We start from the raw sequence: 23,653 nt of genomic DNA, 5'->3' as shown, positions 1-23,653 counted from the left end.
CAAATTGTTAACTTCCCAGTTGCTGCTGTGTTTTGTTTTGGCACAAGAACACGCGAGAATTTCCTGCTCCAGCGAGATTTCGGGGTGAATGTGCTTCTAGGGCTTTCAGTCATTAGGTGTGTTGTCGTTCCACGTGTGCTGCTTTCAGACTGTCAGACTACAAATCTGTGATAGTTGGTGGAAATAGTCTTTTTATGTAAACTGTCTTGTCCTTGACTGTCTTTGCTAGTCTTCAGGTGTGTCCCCAGCTTTGCTGATGTACTTACTGCGCCGTCTTTGAACTAGAACACGTTTGCTTACTGTCGTACTTGGGTAACGTGTTTGTCTGGCCCTGCTGTAGCACTGTAGCCGCCTATGCAAGTCGCCAGTGAAATATCTCAGTGTGGGTTGTGTACTTGTTATGGTGTCACTCACGCTGCTGAGTAAATGGTTTCCCAGCATCCCCAGTTTATGTTCTGATGAGGCTGGAGCAGTGCAGTAAAATCTGAGGTCCTGGGGGTCAAAAGTACCGTTGAAGTGCCACTCAGAATAGCATGCAGGCAGCACCAGAGAACAACTGTTAATCTGCCACTCAGTCAGTCATATTATGCTCTCCTCTCCCTCCTCATGTAAAAGTTATGAGCCAATTGAAAGATGGCGATAAAGAGCTGTGAACCTACACTTAACATTCCCTCCACACGCTCCCTGCTCTCTCCCACTGAAACATATTCCTCTCATCTCTCTCTCTCCTCAAACTTCCATAAGAAAAATGGATCAAGGTCAGGACAGCAAAGCAGAAGGAGAAGATTAATTTGCTCTTACCTCTGATAAATTATGAAATTAGCCTGTCAGGGGGAGAAAAACATTATTTGGTGAGTTGTCCCAGAGACCCCCGATGGGAATCCCACAGCAAGGTGGTAATTTGATCACATTGCCATGTAATTTCAATTTGTGCACTTTGTATTTCAGAGATTTTCCTTTATTACAGTTCTTGTTTCCTGTGAAGCAGAAGTGCAAATGTTGATTCCTTTCACCTTAAGGAAAAGTGGTGGTTTGCATGTTTGTTCTGTGCTCTTGATGCGTAGCACCAAATATGATTGATTATTACAGGGATTCATACTGGAGCCCAATATGCCATCGTAACATTTAATATGATCCTGCTTTTACATCATAAAATGTTGTAATGGAATACTCAACTTTTCTACATACACATCTCTCTTTCATCCAATTTACACGCATCCTATTGGCCATAAAAAATTAAATTTGTGGCTGCACATTAGAATTTGGGGCTTGTGAAGTAGAGGTCATTAAAGACGGTCTTTATACTTTTTCTCTCATAAGTTGTGCACTAATTGTGATGGTAATATATCTTTAATTATCTGAAGATTAACATCAATGACTGTGCCCCATAATGATATTACTACAGATGAGAATCAACCCCAAAAATAATGTTTATGTGCTAATTTACATTTCAAGCTTCAGCGTTAAGAAATGCAACTGCTGCCTGGTCTATGATTCCTGTGCTTTTTTAGTTTGGCAGGGTGATAAACACCAGGGGGAAAAATGGGAACATTAACTGATACATTCAGAGTCATTTGGCAGACGTGCTAATCAACATTTCCTAAGTATGTTGATATGATTTCAGGCAGCATTACATTTCTTGCAGATCTTATTGGGCAGTTGCGGGTTAATGGTATCACATACATAAACATTATAAGCAGAATGGAGCAACTTATTCAAAGGCAAACGAAAAGCTGCTGCACGTGTAAAATAACACGCTGGACACGTTTTTTAAAGGAATAGTTTAACATTTAGGTGACAGCTCTTCTAGTCTCTATCTGAGGGTCAGATACTCCGATTGATGCTGCTTCTTTGTCTGAACTGTGTCTTTTTACCTCTCCACAAGAAAAGATGTTAAACTAACCCTTTGAAGAACCCATATCATATCCTCAGCTCAATTCAGTGCATCACCTTCCAGGACAAGGAAAGAAGTAGAAACAATATTTTAGACCTTTTCTGTATAGAGTTCCAAACCCAGAAATCATGTAGCATTTATGCAGTTCTGGTTCACTCACCCTGACGTCTCTGGACTTTCTAAATGGGATTTTGGTTAAATGTAGTTAACACAGGATCAAGAGCTTTTTATGTTCTATTGTGCAACATAAAATTCATAACACCTTACAATATGTTTGAGGTTTTGTGTCTTAAAAAGTGGCCAAGGCAAGTTGGAAAGATGGAAAAGTTCAGATTTTGATGAGGTCTTGGATGGAGAAGCATAAACAACACAGATCTGGAAGTAAATTAGCTTTGATTTAAGCTAAAGTGAAGCTCTCTCTGTATAGATTAGTTACTGCACATCAACAAACCGCTGCACAGGACCTGTATCTTCCTCAGATAAGGAAGTACGGTGAAATCAACATGGTTGGATGAGTAAAATAATAACATGCTCTATTACTTTTCTATTGATTTCTGGTCCAGCTTTATACTTCATTAAATACAGTAAATATGTTACTGCACTGTGAAGATAACACGCAGTGTCTCCTCCTCAGCATCACTGAGCTTGGTACTTACTGTTGGGGTCGACGTTCTCACACAGCTCCGTCTTGGCCTCTCCGTTGGGTCGGTCACTGGCCTTGTGGGAGAGTCGGGACGACATGGTGGCAGCTGTGACGACGGCTTTGAAAGAGCGCTTCCTCTTTTGGACGTTGAGCTCTGGGTGGAAGATAATGACGTAGACTTTGGGCATGTAGAGCAACCCGAGGGCCACGGACGCACTCAGGTTCATGGAGATGGTCAGTGTGGTTGTCTGGATGTACAGCTGAGGAAAAACACAGACAAGATATGTTGTTTCACATGGCTATAACCTGTGTGTGTCATGATAAGTTGTAGGAGAATCGCCGGGACTGTAGAGGACCACTACACCACAGCTGAGGATTAGGCCGAGTTAACTGGTTAGCGTCGGAATAAAACTGGTTCTTCTGCTACACTTCCTCCTCTGGTCCTTTGTGTGTCGTTTAATCCCTCTAACAAAGTTCAACATGATTGTTATCTCGAACAGGTGTCTGAAACATCATAGTTATTGTTTGTCTTTCAGAGTACGAAGACGAGTTTCCCAGGAAAACCACTACAACATCATCAGAGCATCACATCCCTTCTTCAGCTCTTTCCACAGATGCAGAGTTGAAATCACACTAATCACCACATGAACACACCCATTGATATAAATCTGTGTGATAAGACAACAGCGCAGTGATATGATCAAACATCAGATAAAATAGAAACATAGTGAGAATTCTCCCTCTTATCACATCTGATCAGGTTTTACTGTGTTTGTGCACATTATTTTAGAGCCAGCTAAGATGTTAACTGGTTACTGAGAGTAGATAAGAGGAAAAACAACAGAAAGCAGAAAATGATGAGGAAGACACTTTAATCAGGACTCGTCCTCCTCTTTTCGAGTAAAAGGCCTGATGCAGCACGACTGGTGATCAGAGGAGAAAGTACAGACCTGATCTTATTGGGTTTTTGCTATCAGACAGTAGAGACTATGCGAGATCGTAGATTAAGCTGAGAGCTGGACAAAAGCAAGGTTAAGTGAATCATCTATCTTCTTCAGTAGAAGAGACGTCTCCTGTGAGGTCCAGTGTTTATCAGAAACACTGACGAGGACCAAACGGACCTGCGGTGATTCATCATCCTGAGCTCTCTCTTCTCATTCAGAAAGTACATTCATTTCACCTTTTTGAACATTCCCACTTCTCCAGGTGCTGGAACTGTACTGAAAGTATAAACCTGAGCTACACTTACTTTAAGCATTTTAAGACTCGGGCTTAACAAAACTAAGCTGCTAGCTGTCAACACTCAGTTGTTCCTAATATTGTGAACCCCTCATTGATGTAAAAATCATAGCTGAACAATACACTTAAGAGGTTTGACAGATGTTGACACTGGGTGAACGTGTATTACAGAGGCAGTATCCACCTAATCCAGGCGTCAAATATTTGTTTCTGTAGAAGAAAAATTAAATTCAGATTAACAGATTTTAGCTGTAGCTTTGTGAGAGTTTAAAAGCAGGTTTATACAAACTTTTTAAAAGCACATTACGGACAATTTGAAGGAAAACATTTAACTTATCATCCCTTCAGGAAGTTGGGGATGTTTGTGTGATTTTTGCAACTTAAAATCCCTGATTAACGGTTTTTCTAAAACAAAATTGTGATGCACGTTAGGTTTTTATGATAATAAATCCCAAGGCCACACAGAATCTGTGGAGATGGGGTCGAATTAATTGTTGCAGTAACATAAAATCCATTTTCATATTAGTTAGCAACATGACAACTTTTACTCAAGATTGTGACGTTAAAACAAAACTAAAGTTGTTGAAATTATTTATAGAGTATCCTCACTGAGGATCTGACTCTCGACTCTACATTTCACACCTGGATCACAGGTATGACAGCTCAGGGACAGTTGAAACAAAGTCAAATTAACAAGGTATTAAATGTGGTAAATGCACTTAATAGCACTATTCTACCTATTGGTACTCAAGCTACCACCCATTCACACTCACACTCACACACACACACACACACACACACACCGATGGGGCAGCTACTATGCAGCTGGCCAACACTCAACTAAGTTGGGGTTCAGTGTCTTGCTCAAGGACAATTCAACATGTGACCGGAGGAGCCGGGGATTGAACCGACAACTGCGGGGTTGGTGGATGACTGCTCTACCACAGTCGCCCCATGGTTTGTTCTTACAGAAACAGGAGTTATGAGACTGAGAAGAAGAAATGATGTGGATTTTTACTCCCTGTCAGTATGAATGACGTGTGTTACACGTGCAGTGGCAGCCGGTTCAAATCCTCTTTGGTTAATATCACTCTGAATACGTCCTGCTTGTCCCTGCAGACAGCACGTCTCTGATTATGACCACCTCTAATCAATTCAAAGAGCTCAGCTCACATTTAAGTCGACACTGAAACCAGAACTAATTGTTATTAATCACTGACTGTTGTGCGTTTCTTCCTACAGAAAGCTGCTCGGAATTTCTTTAGTGGATTATAGACAAATCAGTGTGTAGCTGCAGGGAGGCCTCACCATGTCCTTCATTCAGTCAATACGACTAATCTGTGAAATAAGAGACACGTGCTGTATAATCCTCAATGATTTGGCAAAATATTTTATCACAGTTTTTTTTGGTGTCAGTTGAAACCAATGATATTCAGTATTTGTTTGGTTAAAGTTAGAACGTAAGCGTAGCCACCGCTAACGAGGCTTTGAATGAGTCTGCTCTGCTCTGAAACAACTTTACTTCCCTCATTAATCTGCACCACACTCTGCACAGCCCCTTTAACTAGTCATAGTTATCAAATTACAATAATTATGAATGCTACAAAACTTTCTAATCAAGCAGAAATAATTCCTCTTCTCTGATTGGTCAGTAGAGTGAGACTCGGAAAACACTTTTAGGAGCGAATATCTCGTTCAATTTGAGTGTGAACTGAAGTTTGAGTTGCAGCTTCTCTCAAGGAGAAACTTGTACAAAATAGAGACAAGTACATAAAAGGTAAATGGTCTGAACTTACACTGCGCTTTATTCATCTGTGCCGAACGCTTTACATGCTTACTTTGTTGGCCTGCCATGCAATTTGTTGGCCTGACCCTCAGCAGCAGCAACCTGGGGTTAAGTGTCTTGCCCGAGGACCCCATGGACAGGATGAGCCAGGGATCAGCAAACATTCTCATGCTTGAAAGTCTGTAACAGAGTTCTGTTTCCTGTCCAACTACCTCCCTATGAGAACTCTTGGCGTTATAGACTATGTCCCTGCTTTAGGCATTAAATGTTGAGGCCCCAGGTTTCAGTTGTCGGCTATCAGCCTTGAGTCTCAGTGTCGACTTGTTCATGTTAAACTGTTTAAATATAGAAATGCCCGAAACCTCTGTTCTGTAATGTCCTGCACTGAAACACGAGCAGACACAAAGAACAATGAACTGATCAAAGCTCGGCCGCGTTTGATCCAGTTTACACCTCAGTGAAACGTCCACGAGCTGCAGACTTGTTTTGATCTGATTTCAAAGACACACTTCCATTAGTTAACTGTTGTTAAAGACAGAGTCTGTACATATCTCACATCATCAGGCGCTTTTGTATCTCCTCTCATCTTCAGTGTTTGAAGAGTTGGTGTGACGAAGTGTCTCCGTGGAGCGCCGGCGTGTGGGTGTAAACAAAGTCCATTAATTAGATGTCCCCAGGATCTCTAAAATGGGGGAGGACTCGTTCTGACGGCGCTCTGGAGCCGTGACAGATATGAGCCGGTGTGGGAGGAGAGAAAACTGCCACTCAGTTCAACTGGGAAAATTTACTGTCAGCAACAGTTCTGGTTCTGATTCATTGTCCATCATGTTGGGTCTCTCTCAGTCAAATCAGGGACAGAGCAGCAAAGCATTTGGCCTCATGTAGAGCAAAACAACCACAGTTAAAACCGTTACGCAACAGAACTAAATCAGGCTGACTGTGGAATATTTCCACTCACATCAGCTTCTCTCTGTGGTGAATTGTAAACATGAAAAATATTGATGGGAGAAAAATAAAAAATGTCACAAGCACGAAGTAAATCTGTGAGCAAAGAAGGTTTGAAAAGGCTCCACAAGAGGACAGGGGATGTCAGCCTCCTGATCCATTGTCATCTGTGTTTGGGGCCAAATCCACAAGCGACAGGCAGAAACTCCAAGAAGAATTAGTAGTGGAAGCTTTTAATTTTATTATTGAATTACATTTTGAATGCAATTTTACTTTGTGGTAGCAGAACATTTATCTAAGTAAGGAATCTGAACCTTCTAGAGTTTAAAGGATTCCTCAAATATCTGGCTTCTGCACAGGTGAAAAAGCCAAAGCCAGATGTGCGAAAAACGAGACAAAAGAGATTAGATGGAGGAAGCTCTGCTTTAAAGACATCTGTGATATGTGGACTGCAGTCATAACACAGCAGAGTAGAGGAGAAAAGTGAATCCAGTTTAGTTTTCATTTGCTCAGCAGTCGGCACAGTTTCCATTTAACGTGGCAGATTTTCACCAAATGTAAAGAAAATGGAGACAAACAGCTGCTGTGGCCGATGGTCCAGTCACTGCAGAAGAATGTTGATATTAAAAAGAGAAACTGTCCAAGCTCAGAAAAAGCATGAGGTTTATGATGTGGAAGGTCATCGTCTCCTGCTGATGTTTTCCTGTGTTTTGCGGTTTTTCTTTTGGATTCCTGCTGGTTCCCCTGCAGTTTTATGTGTAAATTGAATGGAGACACAGAATTGGCTTTTGTAGATTTGGCAGTAAGTCATGACGTACGTTTTCTCCTATTTGTCCATCTCCTGTAGAACCACAACAAAGCCGCCTCACTGTGTGTTTGACTAAAGCCTGGAGACGAAAGTAGAATATTGAAAGTGCAGCGGGGGCTTCGCATGAATACGTGCATGATATTTTATGGCTCAGTGGTTTCCGTTGCAGCTCCACCAGCTCTGCATATGCTTTATGGATGTTGGGTTGAATTTCCATAAAGGGAACCTGTGTTTGCTGACCCGAGCACACACAGTCCTGTTCCAACAGCAGATGACTAATGTAATACTGCTGTGCATATATGCATGTGTAGGTCAGGCGTAGGTCAAGGATTCCTTTATTTGTGTGCATTATTAGAATTCAGTAGCTGCAGTAAATTTAGACTGGAAGCAGAGAGGAAGCACCAAATTAAATCTCTGGTTGGGTTTCAAGGATAAAAACAATATATAAATATGTATTATTTACTTGCTCTGCAGTAGTGGGATGTAACAGAGTATGTTTACTTCACTACTTACTACATTTAAGAATAAAATAATGCACTTTTTATATCACAGCAATTATGTTAGCATTTAAAATATGTTGGTTTAAATTATGGATTTTACTTGATTTTACATTTTTGACTTACGTGTTTAATTGGGTTCCAGGACTTGTGTAAAAATCTGATCATGTTTTAGTTCATATTTATGCAGAAAAACTAGAAAAGTGCTGAAGCGTTCACACAAGTTGCACTAATGTGAGCTGTTCCTGCTGAAGCAGACCTTGTCCCTGAAGTACACACAAGCAGCAGATGCCCCTAAGGGCCCAAAGTGACGCTTTCAGATGGGTTTCCTGCTGAGAGCAGACTGACTTGAGTAGAAACTACAACAGTAGTTGGGGGAAGGAGGAGAGAAGGTTTAGTACAACATAAATCAAATGTGTTTATGTAGCACATCCGGTTCACCAAAGTGCTTCACATCATCATAAATAAATGAAGATAAATGTATTTCAACAAATAAAACACAAATTTGATCAAATGTTCAAAGCATTTTGTCTGCAAACGTAGAATGAAATGCTGCGAAACTAACGCGGAGGAGCTTCATATTGCAGCGATGATCCAAAACACACTGTTAAAAGACTTCAGAGGGAAACAGTGGAAAGATTTAGACGGAGTCAACACACCGTAACCCAAAAGAACATGGATTTCACCTGCTCAGAGGACAATGTGATGAGGGAACAGTGGAGACACGACCAACCAGGACCAGAACAAACCCAATAAAACACCGTAACTGAAGGATCGAAGTGATGACGAGAAGAAAAAGCAAAGGAGGTGACAGGATGACGGGGCAGAGACGCTGTACGCCGAGTGAAAGAGACAAAGGAGGAGGAGGAGAGACGAGTGGGAGAGCAGGGACAAAAGGTTAAGTGGGACGAGACAGCAGCAGAATGAGGGGGGCAGACCCAGGTATGGAGAGAGAGAGAGAGAGAGGTGTAAATGATGGATGGAAGAGAGAAAAAGGAGAGAAGAGAGGTGTGAAAGTTTTTAAGACAGCAAGCGAAGATTGATGGTGAAGGCCTCGAGTAGTTTATGACAAAAAAAGATGTCTGAGAAAAATGCGGAGAGAGATGGATGGAAGAGGAGGGACTGTAGGTGAGCAATGACACAGAAAAGTACGAGAGAGGATAAGAGCAGTTTATGACTGTGTGAGGAGACTGTGACAGTGACGACACAGAATGACTTCAGATATATTCATCTGAGCCGGGTTTGAAACTGTGTGTAACAAATTACAAGATGACTAATAATGACGAGCAGAGTGACATCACCGGACTGTGGCGACTCCTCACAGTGTGGCTTTAAATAAGTTCTGTGAGAAATGAGTCATGATTCCTTGAGTCTTACATTGCTCAGATTGAGCAGGTTTCCATCGTTAGGAGTCTCGTCGTTCAGTCCATGGTTCTCACAATGGACTAGCTTGAAGATGTTTCACCTCATCAGAAAACTTTCATCAGGTCCAACTGACTAACTATGACTCCCAGAACTGGGCTTTCTTCTAACCAGCAGGAAACTTCCACAACAGACAGAAAAGACCACAACAATGACCAGAGACAGACTGTCGTTAACAAAGGCCACATCCCTGTACATTTCACTTGTCAGTCCACAGGTGGTTCCACAGTCTAATGACACATGAACACTGGGTGTCCAAAAAAACCCTCAGGCGACTATCAGAGTTGATCTGCTGCTTCTCTCAGCCGGTTGGTCACAACTGATAAAGTCTTTCATATCTGTCCACTGAACAGCACCTCTGGGTCTGTGTGGATCCGGAAGTTTGGGTTCAGCTGAATCCTGCGCCTGAGGCTATGAGTATTTCCTGCCACATCACATATTAAAGTAAAACATCGAGAGTACAGCAAAGTGTGACGTTAGACACTGGCCAGATAAGAACTGACAACAGTGAACATGGAGATTTCCTCAGCTGATGGCTACGGCCATTTACCCACAAGCACCGTACCCGTCACTATGACGAGGATCATGCAGACGAAGGGACATTTTTACTGCAGTTTGACGTTGAGGTTTTATTGCTCTGAAGTCTGACTGAGGTTTAACCTCTGGCAATGTGGCTGAGCTCACACACCTGAGGCACAAAGTCATGTCCTCGAGGGAGCGTCCAGCACATCTGTGCAGTCTTACATCGAGATCACACGGTTTGTGGTAAACACACTCAGAAAATACTAAACACTGAGGTTTTAATCTCAGAGCAGTGTCTCTCCATCTTTTATCTACAAAGGAAACACATGTTGAGTATCAAGTGTCCAGGGAAGATTCTATCAGTCGCTTCTAATTTTGGTGAAATCCTCTGTGGTTCTTTACTTTCTGTTTATTCTGGAAACAAACACGGCCGACCTGCTTAAATGTTGTCAGTGAAACTACTATGTGTCCTCAGTTTAAATGTTTCTGCAGCGATCAGTGTCTGCAAAGAGTTGCTGGTCTCAGCCCAAAGCCAGTGTTAGAACAAAATCTTTGAGGTTCTGTGCAACTGAGCAACAAGCAGTTCACCTTCAGTTAATGTTCAGAGCATTGTGCAGCAGGACTAGAGATTCTGGAGATTTCTAGACCTGATCTTCACTTAGTGATCTTTCCTCCAGGAGTCTGTCCACTGCCTGCTCCTCAAAGAAACTCAACAGTTGTTGTTGTTAATGATGATTAATCTGGTTTCTTACAAATTAGGTTCTAGTTCTATCACACAAGAAGATATAAATACAGTTTGTTCCTGAACTGTCAGTACAACACGTCTTGTGTTAAACTGTCCGTTGATCCAACAGAACATTAACCACTCAAATCCATACTCCAGATTTTTGGGCAGCATGCGAAGGCCTGTGACATCAACCACAATCCACAACTGTTCACGCCTCCGCCGCCTACACTAATCTTCTGAAGCAGACACTTGTACTTGTCTGTAGAGATGCATCAATCATCTACACAACCTCCAGCATAAGGTGCCTGCGGTGCATCCTGAAGACCACCTGGTGCGACTCCATCTAACGCTCCAAAGTCTCCCTAAGACCACATGCAAGACCAAGAAGGGGGGGTGGGCAGCTGAAGCAGTACAACTAAAAACATCACTAAGGAGGAAGCTCTGCCTGTAACTGGAGAGAAACATGCAGAATGTGCAGGCAGACACGGAGCTGAGATACACAACATGCAATACAATCTGTGGGTCAATAACTGTCCATCAAAGAGCTTAAATATGACGAAACCACATCACAGAGATGTTTGCTGCAGGTGAGCAGCCCAGATCAGAAACATCTGTGTAATCAGCTCCATCATTTGCAGTTTATCCTCTAATCATGTTCAGTCAACTTCTGAAACATGACAGTGGACATTAAACTGAGCTGAATGCTGTGTGTCTGCATTCTGCGTGACAGCTTTGTCCAACATGTGTCCACTTCCACCACCCACAGATGTGTTTGCATAGCTCCCAGGTGTTCACACATTAACATCCAGGAGACGTCTCCCCACTAACTGAAAGTGCTTTGTTTTATCAGGGGGGAAAAAAAGAGAAGATGAAAATTCAAATATTTAACCAACAGGACCAACTGTGTATCTCAGTTTGTGCCTCTTTGAAGTTGGCACCTGTTTGATTAGTTTGTGCAGGGAAAAATGAAAGTGTGTGCTCACGATGAGAACTTATTTTAGCAGAGCAGCTCCTCATTAACGTCCAAACGACTCCAAGTGGAGACTCATTCGTTTGCACGGTTTCTGCAGCAAAACAAACGTTTACTTCATCAGTTCTGCTGTTGTGATACGTACACGTCAGCTGCTCCAACTAACTGTGTTACTTTTGGAAAAAACAGATGTTTGTGTTGCTGCACAAGTTGTGTGGGTGTTCATGGGCTGCAACATGGGGAACATTTTAATATTTTAAGCAATATTTTTTTGTGTGTGGAAAGTTTCATTTATATACTGGTCACATGCAACATTTACATAAGGGTTTGCATGAATCCCTCTGAACGTCAGGTCGTCAGTGCTAACATCTCCAAGTCAATGCACTCTGCTCCACCCAGCTCCTCCTCCCTGCTCTGCTCTGCTCTTCCACCATCTGCTAAGCTCCACAACGTTCTGCACAGCCCATCAGAATAAAAGCACATCACACAAGCTGCAAAACACAGACTGGAGAGTCAGAAGAGGAAAATTGAGGTGAATTTGACTGTTTTGTTTGCACAGTTCAACCAGTTCATCACCGTTCAGGAACCTTTATTTAACCCTTTATTTAAATGAAGTGCCCAACAGTGACACCTCAGCCGGCTGTGCACAGTGTGGACAGTGTACACAGCTACATATTTGACAGGATGATTAACCTGCAGAAAAACCTGGGTGTTGCTGCAGCACCATCACCTGCAGTTTTCCGATCACAGCCCTTGAAGCTTGGACACATCGGAAAAACTCAGCGGTCCGTCAGTCGAGCGTGGGAAAATGAAAAGATGAGAGATGTGGATTATTTCCTGTTGACCTCCCCACATTCCCTCCTTCAGGAGAGACACTTTCAATATCAGGTTCAGTCTTTAAATCTCCTCCAAGCACAGCCCCATGCTCCCAGTCTCTGCTGGAGCTCCTATACCACACACACACACACACACACACACACACACACAGCAGCTATATTTGACCATGTCATTAATCATAATGCTGCTTCATGTGTCAGGCTGTGTGTGTGTGTGTGTGTTCATAACCTTTAGTGTTTTTCATGTAAAGAGTACAGCTACATAGTAACATAAACTGGTACACGAAGTACCTCAAACCTCTAAATGAGTAAATGTACTTACTTTCTACCACTGCTATACGACAGCCTTCACTAAGTATTGGGTCCGTAGAGCTGATTTATTGGATTCTTGGGAACAAAAGATGGACATCAGACAATAGATCAGCTTTCATCTGATTGTATTTACAGCTCTAAACGTTAAACCAGTGTTCTCATTATCATAGTATCATCTTCTAATGTTGTTTCAAACTTTCAGTCAGTCTCTAATTCCTGCTCCACTATTGTATTATTCTGTTTTATGACATTATTAATCTCTGTGTGAAGACGTCGCCTCTGTGATGGACATTTTTTCATTTTGACATTTTCTGCACAGAATGATGATGCTCCTATAATCAGCCGATGGATTAATAATGAAAAGAAACATTAGCTTCAGTGTTTTCTCAATCACAGTCGTGAGATGCTGTGTGTGTGTGTGTGAGTCTTCCACTGAGCTTATTATTCGCTTATTAAGAGCTGAAAAGGCTGCACACACACACACTCACACACACGTAGTTGATGTATGTTAGAGAAAGTCTGGGAGAAGATGTTGATGGCTGAGTTTAAGCAGATTACTCTGTGTAGGACAGCAGGTCGATCTGACACCACAGAGCCGCTCATGTGATGTGACCTGATGGGGGGTGGGTTAGCCCAGCTTCCAATTAGCGTTTTAATAATGTTTCCATGTTAAAACCCTAATTCAGTAAACAATGGAATTACTTTGGGAAACGGAGGCGGGTTGAAAACAGAACACAAACATCTGAACTGAAATCGGTGCTTTGCTTTAGTTATGACATTTACTTATCTGTATTATTATTCACGTACATGAGGAAAAAACATCAATTCACACTACAGATGTCTCTGCATATTTTTACAGTTCTAAGCAATGATGACCACTAATTCTACGTGTGTGTGTTCCCAGGTGTTGCAGAGTGCAGCTGTGTGCTTAAGAAACAGTACAAAGTCTTCAGAGTAATGTCTGATGTTTTGGCAGAAACTAAAATAGATGATCTGATTCAGTCTCAGTGTATTTTATGTTGTTATGCTACAAACCTATTGGTGTTTGCGGTGGAGTTGTATAGAAACCTTAAGCTGTAGCATGAGACAGGTTCGTCTTTCTTGTGGTTCTGGGTTAATTAAAAGTGGAGCAGATGTTTCCATAGTCAGTGAGCAACTGAAGATTGACAATGTTAGAAGTTGAGTTTGGAGCTGCTGCTGCTGCAAACTGACACCCTGTGATAAAAGGTCCAATGCTCTCAGTCTTTCTCTGCAGTCTGCCTGCATTTATGTTCTCATTTCTGTCAGACATCATATAAATCACACACACACACACACGCACACACACACACAGTCCAGGATGCTGTAACACATGCTGCAGCTCTTTTCTCTCTACGTCTGTGGAAACTAGTCATCAGGTGTATTTAAAAGTAACATCAGGAATCTGCCCCACTTTTACGATCACTGCAGCCACGATGTGCCAGTGGGTCCCAAGCTTTGTGAAAAGGGTTCGTATCACACTCCTGTTCTAATAATATCTACGAAAAACAATATAAAAAATACGATGCGAGTCATCTCAGGTTTTTGTTATAATGCTGGTTACAGACATGTTGATGCAGAGCTGTTTTCAGCTAAAATAAAATGGTTATTTATGGTTCAATTATTGTATGATATTAAAATGCAGCAACGGTTTCTTTACGCTCCTGTGAATTGGTGCTATATCAACAAAATTGTATTTCAAAGTGAATTAAATCTTATGATTTGTTTGCTGAAAGGTCATTAAAAATTGCAAAAAAAAAATTAAACATTTTCATTGAGCGCTGACTGATTTAGTTTTGGTAAATGGAATCCGCAACTAAATAAAACGTGACAGGCCGAGAGAATGATGGACAGAAATATATTGACACCAGAAGAAATTAGACTGTGCTCTGATGGACAGGATCAGTCATTTCATTGAACATGTTTGAAGCTGCTCAACACCAAAGGACTAACAGAACCCTGGAAACACAGCAGCCCAGGAGATGTTCAGCTGCTCCATAGCTGGGCAACAAGCATGAGGTCACGTTCTTTTGTCTTTGCTGAGACCACAGGCAGCAGCTACAGCACTGGTACGATGTCCCTGAAAGCTGGACCCACTGCCTCTACAAAACCCATGAGAACCTTCAGAAGCTGAAACAAACAGACGGAGGCGGTGATACTCGGACAAAGACACGATGCTGGTCTCAAACAAGGATTCAGGAGGAAATGGGCTCTGGCACCAACGCACTGTTAGGGAAATGTCGTCTGTACTTCTTTGGTTTAGTTTAGGTTTCATGCTGAACTGACCAAAAAAAAACAGTTGAATTGTCACCTCCTCATTTCTATTGTTCCCACAGAGAGTCGGTAAAATATTGTGATTTTGTTCATGTGTGAGCCTCAGGCTTTGTCCTGTTGCAGGGTGTTTGCACCGTGGCCCAGTGCTTCCTCAGGGGGAGCTGCTGGGTTTCCTCTGTAATTCTGTCGGGTCCTGTCGTTACAATGTAAAGTGCTTTGAGATTTTCCTTTGTGTGATTTGGTGCTAAAGTAATAAACCTGAACCGAATAATATATTCATGATACAGCAACGCTAATAGAATCTAAAGTTTCAGGTCAAGATTATTAAGGACAACCTGGCTACACCTAGTTCTTTACAGGTCCTTTTTTAAATGTTATTATTTTTTCCCCTCGTAGCATTTGACCTCTTTAAAACTGAAAGTACCACCTGACATTGTTTGGTTTGGTCTCTTTTAGCTCAGGGCTCATCTCCCAAAAGTCCATAAACCACCTGAGATCCAGAAAAGATAATAGCTCTGACTTCATCAGGTCCAGATTTTACTTTGAAAACTTATTTGCAGATTCAGAAATATCTTTGCTAAAAGTGCAATTGAAAGGTGAGGATGTGTTTGTCCAGCCTGCTACATTTCTTGTAGTCTTCAGCCAACAAGGGTCAAGTAGGTAATTAATCAGGAGCTTTTAGTTGAAGCATTAGCTTGTTACACCAGCTCTATGTGACTAACTACCAGAAAAACAACACGTGGCTAATTAGCATGAAGACCACTTTAACTAGCAGCTCCATTTAGCACATGCAGGAGAATCTCACCATAACATGTGACTTTGTTGGATTAACATCATTGAATGTAGTCTTGGTTTAATATTTAAAGAACCTTAAATATAATGTTGTGAACTAATGCTAAATAAATAAAGTTGCATTGAATTGAATGAATTGCTAGGAGCTTGTTTTTGTGCTCATCCAAAATATTCTCCTGCATTTTGAGGTGCAGATTTGCATCCATTCACTGTGAGATGACAAATGTAGGACACAGGAAACCAGTGTACGAGTATTTGAATGCAAATAAATTAGAGACCTCTGTCCTCTAATTGTGTCTCCTCTGGAGATCACAGTGGACCCTGTCATGTGTATAAAAGCAGTCGTGTCCATCATATCGTCTTTACAACACACAAACAAATGCAGCTAACAGTCTGACTTTTTGTAGAACGTCCCGTGAATTTGGGAGCTTTTGACCATGTTGATGTAACAGAGGCTGCATGCGTCACTTTTCCTTTCTCACATAAACACACCTCATCTCGCTTTTGTCACCCGGGACCCTGAACTCAACGCTCACACATTCTCTATGCTAAAACCTCAAAGAGTCAGCAATTGAATTGATATCAGAGAAAACACACATTACACACCCCTGTTTCGTCTGGATGCAGCAACTGTCTCTGCTGGCTGCAGCAAACAGCTTTGTATCAAAGGGACAGAAGGACACTGTTCCCTCTGCAGTTTTCCATATTACAAAATCACTGGGTCCAACATGATCAGCCACAACATTAGAACCCCTGCTGGCTTAATGCTTCTGCTTCACACTCATAAGAATTTGACCTTTGTTGTTTGTTTGAGCAAAATCACCTTAAAATGTAAGAGTCACTCTGTCCCAGGCTCCGTCCCTAAGTCAGCAGATATCGGTGCCTGGGTGTGATTCAAACGTTCAATACCCCACTGTGGTCTTGCCCTCAGACAGGTCACATCTGTGCCTGGGTAAATAATCATGACTATAATAATATAATATATAATAATATTCTCAGACGTTCAGCAGCTACAGTTACAATTTAGACATTAAATAAAACTCTAGGTGGGAGGAATATTTTACTGTGCGTCGGTTTTATTGTGACCTGATTGTACTACACTACACATTCAGGTTAATTATGATCATGTGGCATTTGTTCATAAACTTTATGAATTAGTTTTGGCGGTGCATCGTGTTGCTGTGGTAGCAGATACATCAGGAGCCCAGAAAACGTCAGTGCTGTGGTTTCTCCATGTCACTGTGCAAAGAAATGGGCCACGTGAGGTTTCACAGTGACTTACACTGCAGTTTAATGCTGACAGAACACAGGAACGGGATCATGGGATGGATTATTTTCTGATGCAATTTAATACCGAATGAATTAAGCTGCATTCATTAACAGAAAGTGAGTTCAAGGAGGTGGATGATGGAATGTTAATGTCCTGTACTTTGTACTCCACCATCCACCTCCTTACAGCTCCCTTTCTAATAAACCTGTAGCATGGCTGCACTTATGTTTCCTATAAAACAAAGGATTATTTAAAAATAATTGTCAGGAGACAGGATTGCACACACACAGCATCAGTCAGCAGAGACATAATGTCCACTGACATCCATGGGAGTTTCTTTAAACGTCCATAGATTCAAGAAAAGCTCATTGTTAAAATAGCCAATTCTCTCTGCAGAGGCACCGAATAACTTCCAGCCTCTAGAAACTTCTCCGGATCCTCACTGTGACCAAACGTCCCTGCAGTGCAATCAAGTCTGAAAGAAAAGAGTGGCAGGACCAAAAACCACCTTCTCCTCTTAAAGGCGTCACCCTGTAGCCTCAGGGCTTCAGGAGAAAAACTGAAATCACATTCCATCACATTCTGGCACCAGGACTGAAGCAGGTTTGTCCTTGTCCACAAGTAGACAACAGACTGTTCTCACTGATACAAACTTTCACACCTTTACAAGTGTGTGTGAGCCAAAGTGCTAAGTCAGGAGCTGCAGTGTAGGTTTGCAGTTTTGTCATCAGAGCTAAGATCACACAGTCAGACTGTGATGAAGCAGCGCGTGTGCTGATATTTAAAGACAATAACTCCACATTTTAATCTTCTGTTCTTCTCTTCTGTGTGTGTGTGTGTGTGTGTGTGTGTGTGTGTGTGTGTGTGTGTGTGTGTGTGTGTGTGTGTGTGTGTGCAGCCACTACCAGTCTTCTCATCTGTATTCTGCTCGTTGTTGGGCAGGTTGGTAATGACAAGCAGTAAAGGCCAGGATGTCACCGCTGCACTCGGCTGCTGGCTGCCTGCTGATGCCAAGGCTCTGCACACACACACACACACACACACACACGCTTTTCTGTTTTCCTCTCCTTTGTAAATCATTGGTGTGTAGCCACAGGTTTTCAGCTCTTGGTAAATGTCTGAATGTATCTGAACTGTTTCACTCTTCCAGAAATACAAGAAGTCTGTTGAAGAGACGTCCTGACATTTGTTTCCCTTCTCTCTGAGGGACAATCATGCTGTGACGCTGAGAGCTGCAGTCAGAGTCGCACTGTTTTAGCCCATGTAGCTGAATTAGCTTCACGATTAGCTTCCGTCTGCAGTGTAGCTGTGGACGTACTGACATCACCACCTTTTTTCCTGTGGTACTGAAAAACCTCTGTAGATCAGAATGTGCTCCGACTCGACTGACGTCTGACTGTGTGAACTTTGATTGTGGCTGCAAACCGAAGCTGCCCAGTGTCCGTCAGTGTCCCCGTCTCCGCAGCAGCCAACTCTGAAGTCATACTAACCTGTTCATACTAACCGCGATTCTTTTTGTGCTAATGTGATGTTGAACCGAGTGATTCTTCTAAACACACTTTAAAAATGTGACCCTGTCCTTTATCGTCTTCTCTAGTTTCCTTGTTCTGGTATTTTCTAAGAATTGTAAGTTTATTTTGCAGATAATGATTTAAAAAAAACCCTCTAAAAACCTTGAACCTGGCGACGCAGCGTGTCTCCATCCTTCTCAGTCTGCAGCTCCACAGGACTGATGGAAAAACCTGACACACCATCTCCCCGTTTCCCCCCCTGCACAGATCACACCGTGTTTTCCTTCTTTTCCACAGCCTCCCATTTCCTCCACCACAGATTGTTCTGTACCTTCCTGCTCCATCTCTCCCATTCTCACAGATGTGCACACACTTGCTGGTAGATACATCAACACCATCCACTCATAGTAGATCATTGTACATCACAACTTCATTCTGTGGCAAGTTTACTGCAGTTTTGTGCAGGTTCATTTAAATTTAAATGCACTTGGTGTCATTGGCCAAAATATAATTATTCAGTGATTAACGTGGGGTGAGCCACCTTTGATTATTCTGGAAAAGGGAGGGGCTTTATCCCCCAGGAGTTAATGATGAAGTTGCAGAATTCCCCTCTTCATGCACTGACAGGCCTGTTGAGTTTATCAGCTGCGTCTGCAGCCTGAAGCACTTTAGGTGGACAAGCGTATCCCTGTGGGCAGAACACGAGTCCATCAAAGGGTTTTATCCCAGTCCATCTGTTTAAGGCTGAGCGCAGAGCAGAGAGGCTTAGACTGTCCAGTGACAGGCTGGACACTCGTACCTGGGCCGCTGATAACACACACATCTCCTCCTGGGGGATGCTGGGAACAGCAGAGGCCTCTTAATCTCTGCCTCCGGCGGGTTTACTGCTCTACAGCCCGACTTCAATCACTGCCAACTGCAGTATTATAAGGGTATTTATACGTACTTCAGGATAATGGAGCTTAAATTCACTCTGCTGCCAATGCAGAACAACTTCGTCACATCAAGAAAAGCTTGTAAGTCCGTAAATTGTACAGATTTTTACAGTGTGTCACAAACATTTCTCAGCACTTTATCAAACGCTTCAAACTGTTCTCACACGTTTCTTTGCTGGGCCACAAAATGCTTCTGTTGAACACATCAGGAACGGTTTTCCTGCTCCGACGCAATCACCACCGAACTGTTTACAGGCCATTGCATATATTGACAGCCGCCTCCAAGATGGAGCTTTTTGACCATGAGGGTCGACACTGCGACTAAAGACCAGGGAGTAGTTGTACGTACAGTCATTTTTTTAAGCTTTTCCCTTTGATAACAAAAACTAATTGTTTTTAATCAAAACCCAATAAATTTCTCAGCACTCTTAGATGCTAAGGCTTTCTCCTTCAAAGTTTGTGTGATGAAAATATGATTATGGTTCAACAGTGAATATACATGTTTGATTTTTCACATGTTTTTTCCTAATGTGTTACTACGGTGGTTCACTTATTACAGGGCCGCGATAGAACACAGCTCTTGTCTCCCACATCACCCCATCACTAGGCTGGATACAGTCTCATCCTGTGGGAGTCATTAGAGGCGGAGAAAATAACCCTCTGCATCACCAAATAATTGCTGGTGTTGCTTATTATCAGCCTACACGCTTCTACTGTGTCATGTTGTAAAACCCGACCGTCAAAACTGCCGTAAATCCATTTGAAAATAAAACACGAACAGCTGAAAACCTGCAAGGGAAGCAGGGTGTGGAGGCTTGGGATTAATGAGCCTCTGTAATCTGCTCCTTTGGAATTGTCTGGCATCGAACAGAGTTCTGCATGTCGGGGCGTGTGGTGGTTTTTTGAAGTGCTGGGCATCATTTGCACTGGAGTTTATCGAGGCAAAGTGTGGATGATGAGGTGTAACTTCACTCTGCTCTTTGTGCAGCAAAACATCAATGTGTGCATGACCCTGGTGCTGTCTACAGGCCATGAGGGGCAGAGTGTGAACTATTGGATAAACGTTGCAGCAGTTTATAATAAGGAGGATTAGGTTAAGTCCCTGTTGAACCAGAGCAAAATCCCATTTTTGTTGCACAAACTTTGAAGGATAAACTGAAACATTTAATTGGATTTTGATAAATTATCACGAGAAAACGAGATAATTATGCTTTTATGAGACATCAGCATAAAAAAACCAAGATGCATCAATGGCCATTCTCAGCTGCTGAAGCTCGTGACTTTTCTGTGTGGAGTTCGCATGTTTTCCCCGTGTTCGTCCCACAGTCCAAAAACATGCACGTGAGGTTAAAAGCTTATTAACACTCAGCTCACACAGACAGACTCAGGATGTTTAGCACTGATTTTCACAAAGTTGTGATGAAAGTCACACAATTGTGGTGAGAAGCTTCTAAACTTTGCTAACAGGTCTCCTGTGTCCTCTAACCTTCCTCTCGTTATAACGACTCTCTGCTTCAGCCTGAGGTGTCCAATGAAAATGAACTAATCAGCTTCAGGGAGCTTTTATAACCTGTTGTAACCTGAACACAACACAGTCGCTTAGTCTGTGAGGAGTTTAAGCACCTATCCAAACACCTGGGGATTGCAGCTGTTGTCCTTTACATTTCCACACTGTAATTGCTTCATCAGGACGGAGTAGCTGATGAGAACAAACAACGCCCGAGGTTGTAACAAAATAAGAAATGCGTCGCTCTCTTCATGCAACATTTTACCAGCCACACGGGAATTCAATTTTGTCTGGATTCCTACACTTGTAAAATAAAACAGGGCGACAATAACGGCCTGTTTTATATCAGTTTTATCTTCTCTTTTTCATTTCACTGCAAAATGTGCGACATTGAGTTTCATGTAAAAGCTTTTGTGTGTGTGCAAATGGGAATGAGATTATTTTCCAGTGGCAGATGAGACTCGTCTGGAAGCCTTCAGGCTGATGAAGTGGGACACAACACTGATATGAATGATGCAGTAATTCTCTGCTTGACACGGATTTTTGCCATATTGTCATTTGTTGCTGATTTGTATTTGCAGCGTAACAGACAGTGTTTTCTTCTCTACGCTTGAAGCAGAGCAAAAATGGGCTTTTTGTAATGACAGGTTTTGTGGATAATAATGAAATATTAGGACTGAAAACCATCAGTACTGATGGCCCTTTCGTCAGGGCCGGATGTTCAGTCAACATGCACTGTGGTTTGGTCCCTGTGGTTTTACGGGTGCTCATCTTCTGCTCGTGTATATTTCAGCTAATTCACTGGATGTTATGTTAGAGCAGTAAAGCAACAAAGTTGGCGGATGGTCGTCAAGGTTTCTTTGAAGCGGAGAGAAGGCTGAGCAGAGTAAATGATGGCGAGTCGCTTTATGATGTGAAATACATTCAGACAATTCTCAAGCTTTGCATTTGTGCATCTATAAACACCTCAGTACTGTTTAGAAGGCACCTCTGCAGCAGCTGGTGGCAGAACGGAGAACAACATGTTGCATTTTATGAGGCTAGTGCTGAGTTAAACAAGTACTGAGGGCGGCACACACTGCAGTGGAGAGACAGGCCACTTTAAGTACCCACCTCTGTCGCTGGAGCTTCTGCTGAGTGTGCGAATGCAAACTATTTTGTTTTCTTTTGTTTCAAACAAAGTTAAAAAAAAGACTTGACACGAATACAGCGTTTCTGTGAACTGCTTCATGCAAACATGCATCGCCCACTTATTCACTGGTTCTTACCTTCTCTGCAGACTGCGCCGTGCCAAAGAAGATGGGTATAAAAGCCAACCACACAATGCAGGTGGTGTACATGGTGAAGCCGATGGGCTTGGCCTCGTTAAAATTCTCCGGGACCCCGCGGGTCTTTATGGCATACACAGTACACGTCACCATCAGTAAGATACTGTAACCCAGCGAGCAGATGATCTGAAGATCTGTGATGTCACATTTCAACACCCCTCGTGCCAAATCCGGGTTGATGGTCTTCTGCTCGTCATAGTCTATGATGGTGTTGGGAGGATCCACCCCAAACCAGATCAACACCCCCAGGAGCTGCACTGAGATAAGGCTGGAGGTGATGGCCAGCTGTGAGGTGGGGCTGATCAGCCTGGGTGCCGTCACCGACTTCTTCCCCTGCTCGAAAATTCGGTAAATGCGGTTGGTTTTGGTGAGGAGGGCGGCGTAGCTGATGCACATTCCCAGACCCAGGAAAATCCTTCTGAACGAGCACACGCCAACATCTGGCTTGGCGATCATGAGGAACGTGATGATGTAACAGAGGAATATGCCCGTCAGGAGGACGTAGCTCAGTTCCCTGCCGGACGCTCTGACAATCGGAGTATCGTTGTATCGTATGAACGTAGCCATGACGAAGATGGTAGCGATGATCCCTAGCATGGCCAGGAAAACGGGAATCACCGCCCAAGGCGAGTGCCACTCCAGTTTAATGATGGGTATCGGCTGGCAGGATGTGCGGTTGGCACTGGGCCTCATGTTGTAGGCGCAGAGTTTGCAGGTGAACTCGTCAAACTGGTGCTGGTAGCCATCACAGGGCTCACAGTGCCAGCAGCAGGGCATCCCCTTCACCACCTTTTTCCTCTCACCGGTCTTACAGGGAAGGCTGCAGACCGAGGTGGGAATCTCCTGCTCCCCCCGAGGCCACTGCATGTCCTCGATCTGGAGAAAGAAGACAGAAGTACAGTCAATGACTCGAATAAAACCTCAAATCCAAAAATCATTGGCGCCCTATGATTTTTGGTAAAAATCTTGTCTGCCGCTATAAAAATTATCTCCAGTAAATGTATTTTGTCTGTACATTGAACAAAGTGTGTCCCAGACTCTCACTCTGAAACTATTTTTAAATAATGGCGCCGAGTTGATGGCGTCTCCTTGTCAGATCTTCTAGGCTGTATCACTGATGTTTAACACAGGATTTTCTTTGGCTTTGGATTCTTACTGGAGAAAAGGTCTCATTGATTTGACAGCTTGACTGCTGCTAATGACTAATGAATAGTCTATTAGTGAAACATCAATATGGATAAATTCCACCTGGATCCCAGCTCTGAATGTACAATTCAGTCTCTTGCAAGTTTTCCTTAGTATCATAACCACGTGAGTGTACAGTGACAACTGCAGGCCTGCTGAGGACTCATTGAGCCAGGACATGGTGTTCTCGCCTGTAGCAGTTACGTACAAAATGTTATTAAACCTTTATTAT

General features: G+C 42.7%; 1 protein-coding gene and 1 long non-coding RNA gene across 6 annotated transcripts in view; one reads left to right on the top strand and one right to left on the bottom strand.

Moving 5' to 3' along the window:
- Positions 1-16,410, top strand: part of LOC137127743 (uncharacterized) — a 41,764-nt gene extending 25,354 nt beyond the window's left edge. The window contains exon 3 of one of the 2 annotated variants that reach the window (XR_010914457.1): positions 3,074-16,410. This is a non-coding gene — a long non-coding RNA (uncharacterized lncRNA). Of the gene's footprint in view, positions 1-2,528; positions 2,669-3,073 lie in introns of those variants that run through there. The other variant, XR_010914456.1, reaches the window with a different exon arrangement.
- The window catches only part of grm7 (glutamate metabotropic receptor 7), a 210,948-nt gene that overhangs the window by 7,707 nt on the left and 179,588 nt on the right, over positions 1-23,653 (bottom strand). For 2 of the 4 annotated variants that reach the window (XR_010914455.1, XM_067505105.1), the window contains exons 8-9: positions 22,177-23,112; positions 2,551-2,797 (exon numbers count right to left, since the gene is read on the bottom strand). Coding sequence is in view for 3 of the 4 variants with exons in the window: in XM_067505105.1 (XP_067361206.1) it covers positions 2,551-2,797; positions 22,177-23,112 (1,183 nt within the window). In the remaining variant the exon portion in view is untranslated. Of the gene's footprint in view, positions 1-801; positions 825-2,550; positions 2,798-22,176; positions 23,113-23,653 lie in introns of all 4 variants that reach the window. The other 2 variants (XM_067505107.1, XM_067505108.1) reach the window with 2 other exon arrangements.

The sequence above is a fragment of the Channa argus genome, chromosome 5 (genome assembly GCF_033026475.1).
Source record: "Channa argus isolate prfri chromosome 5, Channa argus male v1.0, whole genome shotgun sequence".
Classification (NCBI taxonomy): Eukaryota; Metazoa; Chordata; class Actinopteri; order Anabantiformes; family Channidae; genus Channa; species Channa argus.
This window is presented reverse-complemented; position numbering and strand designations above follow the sequence as displayed.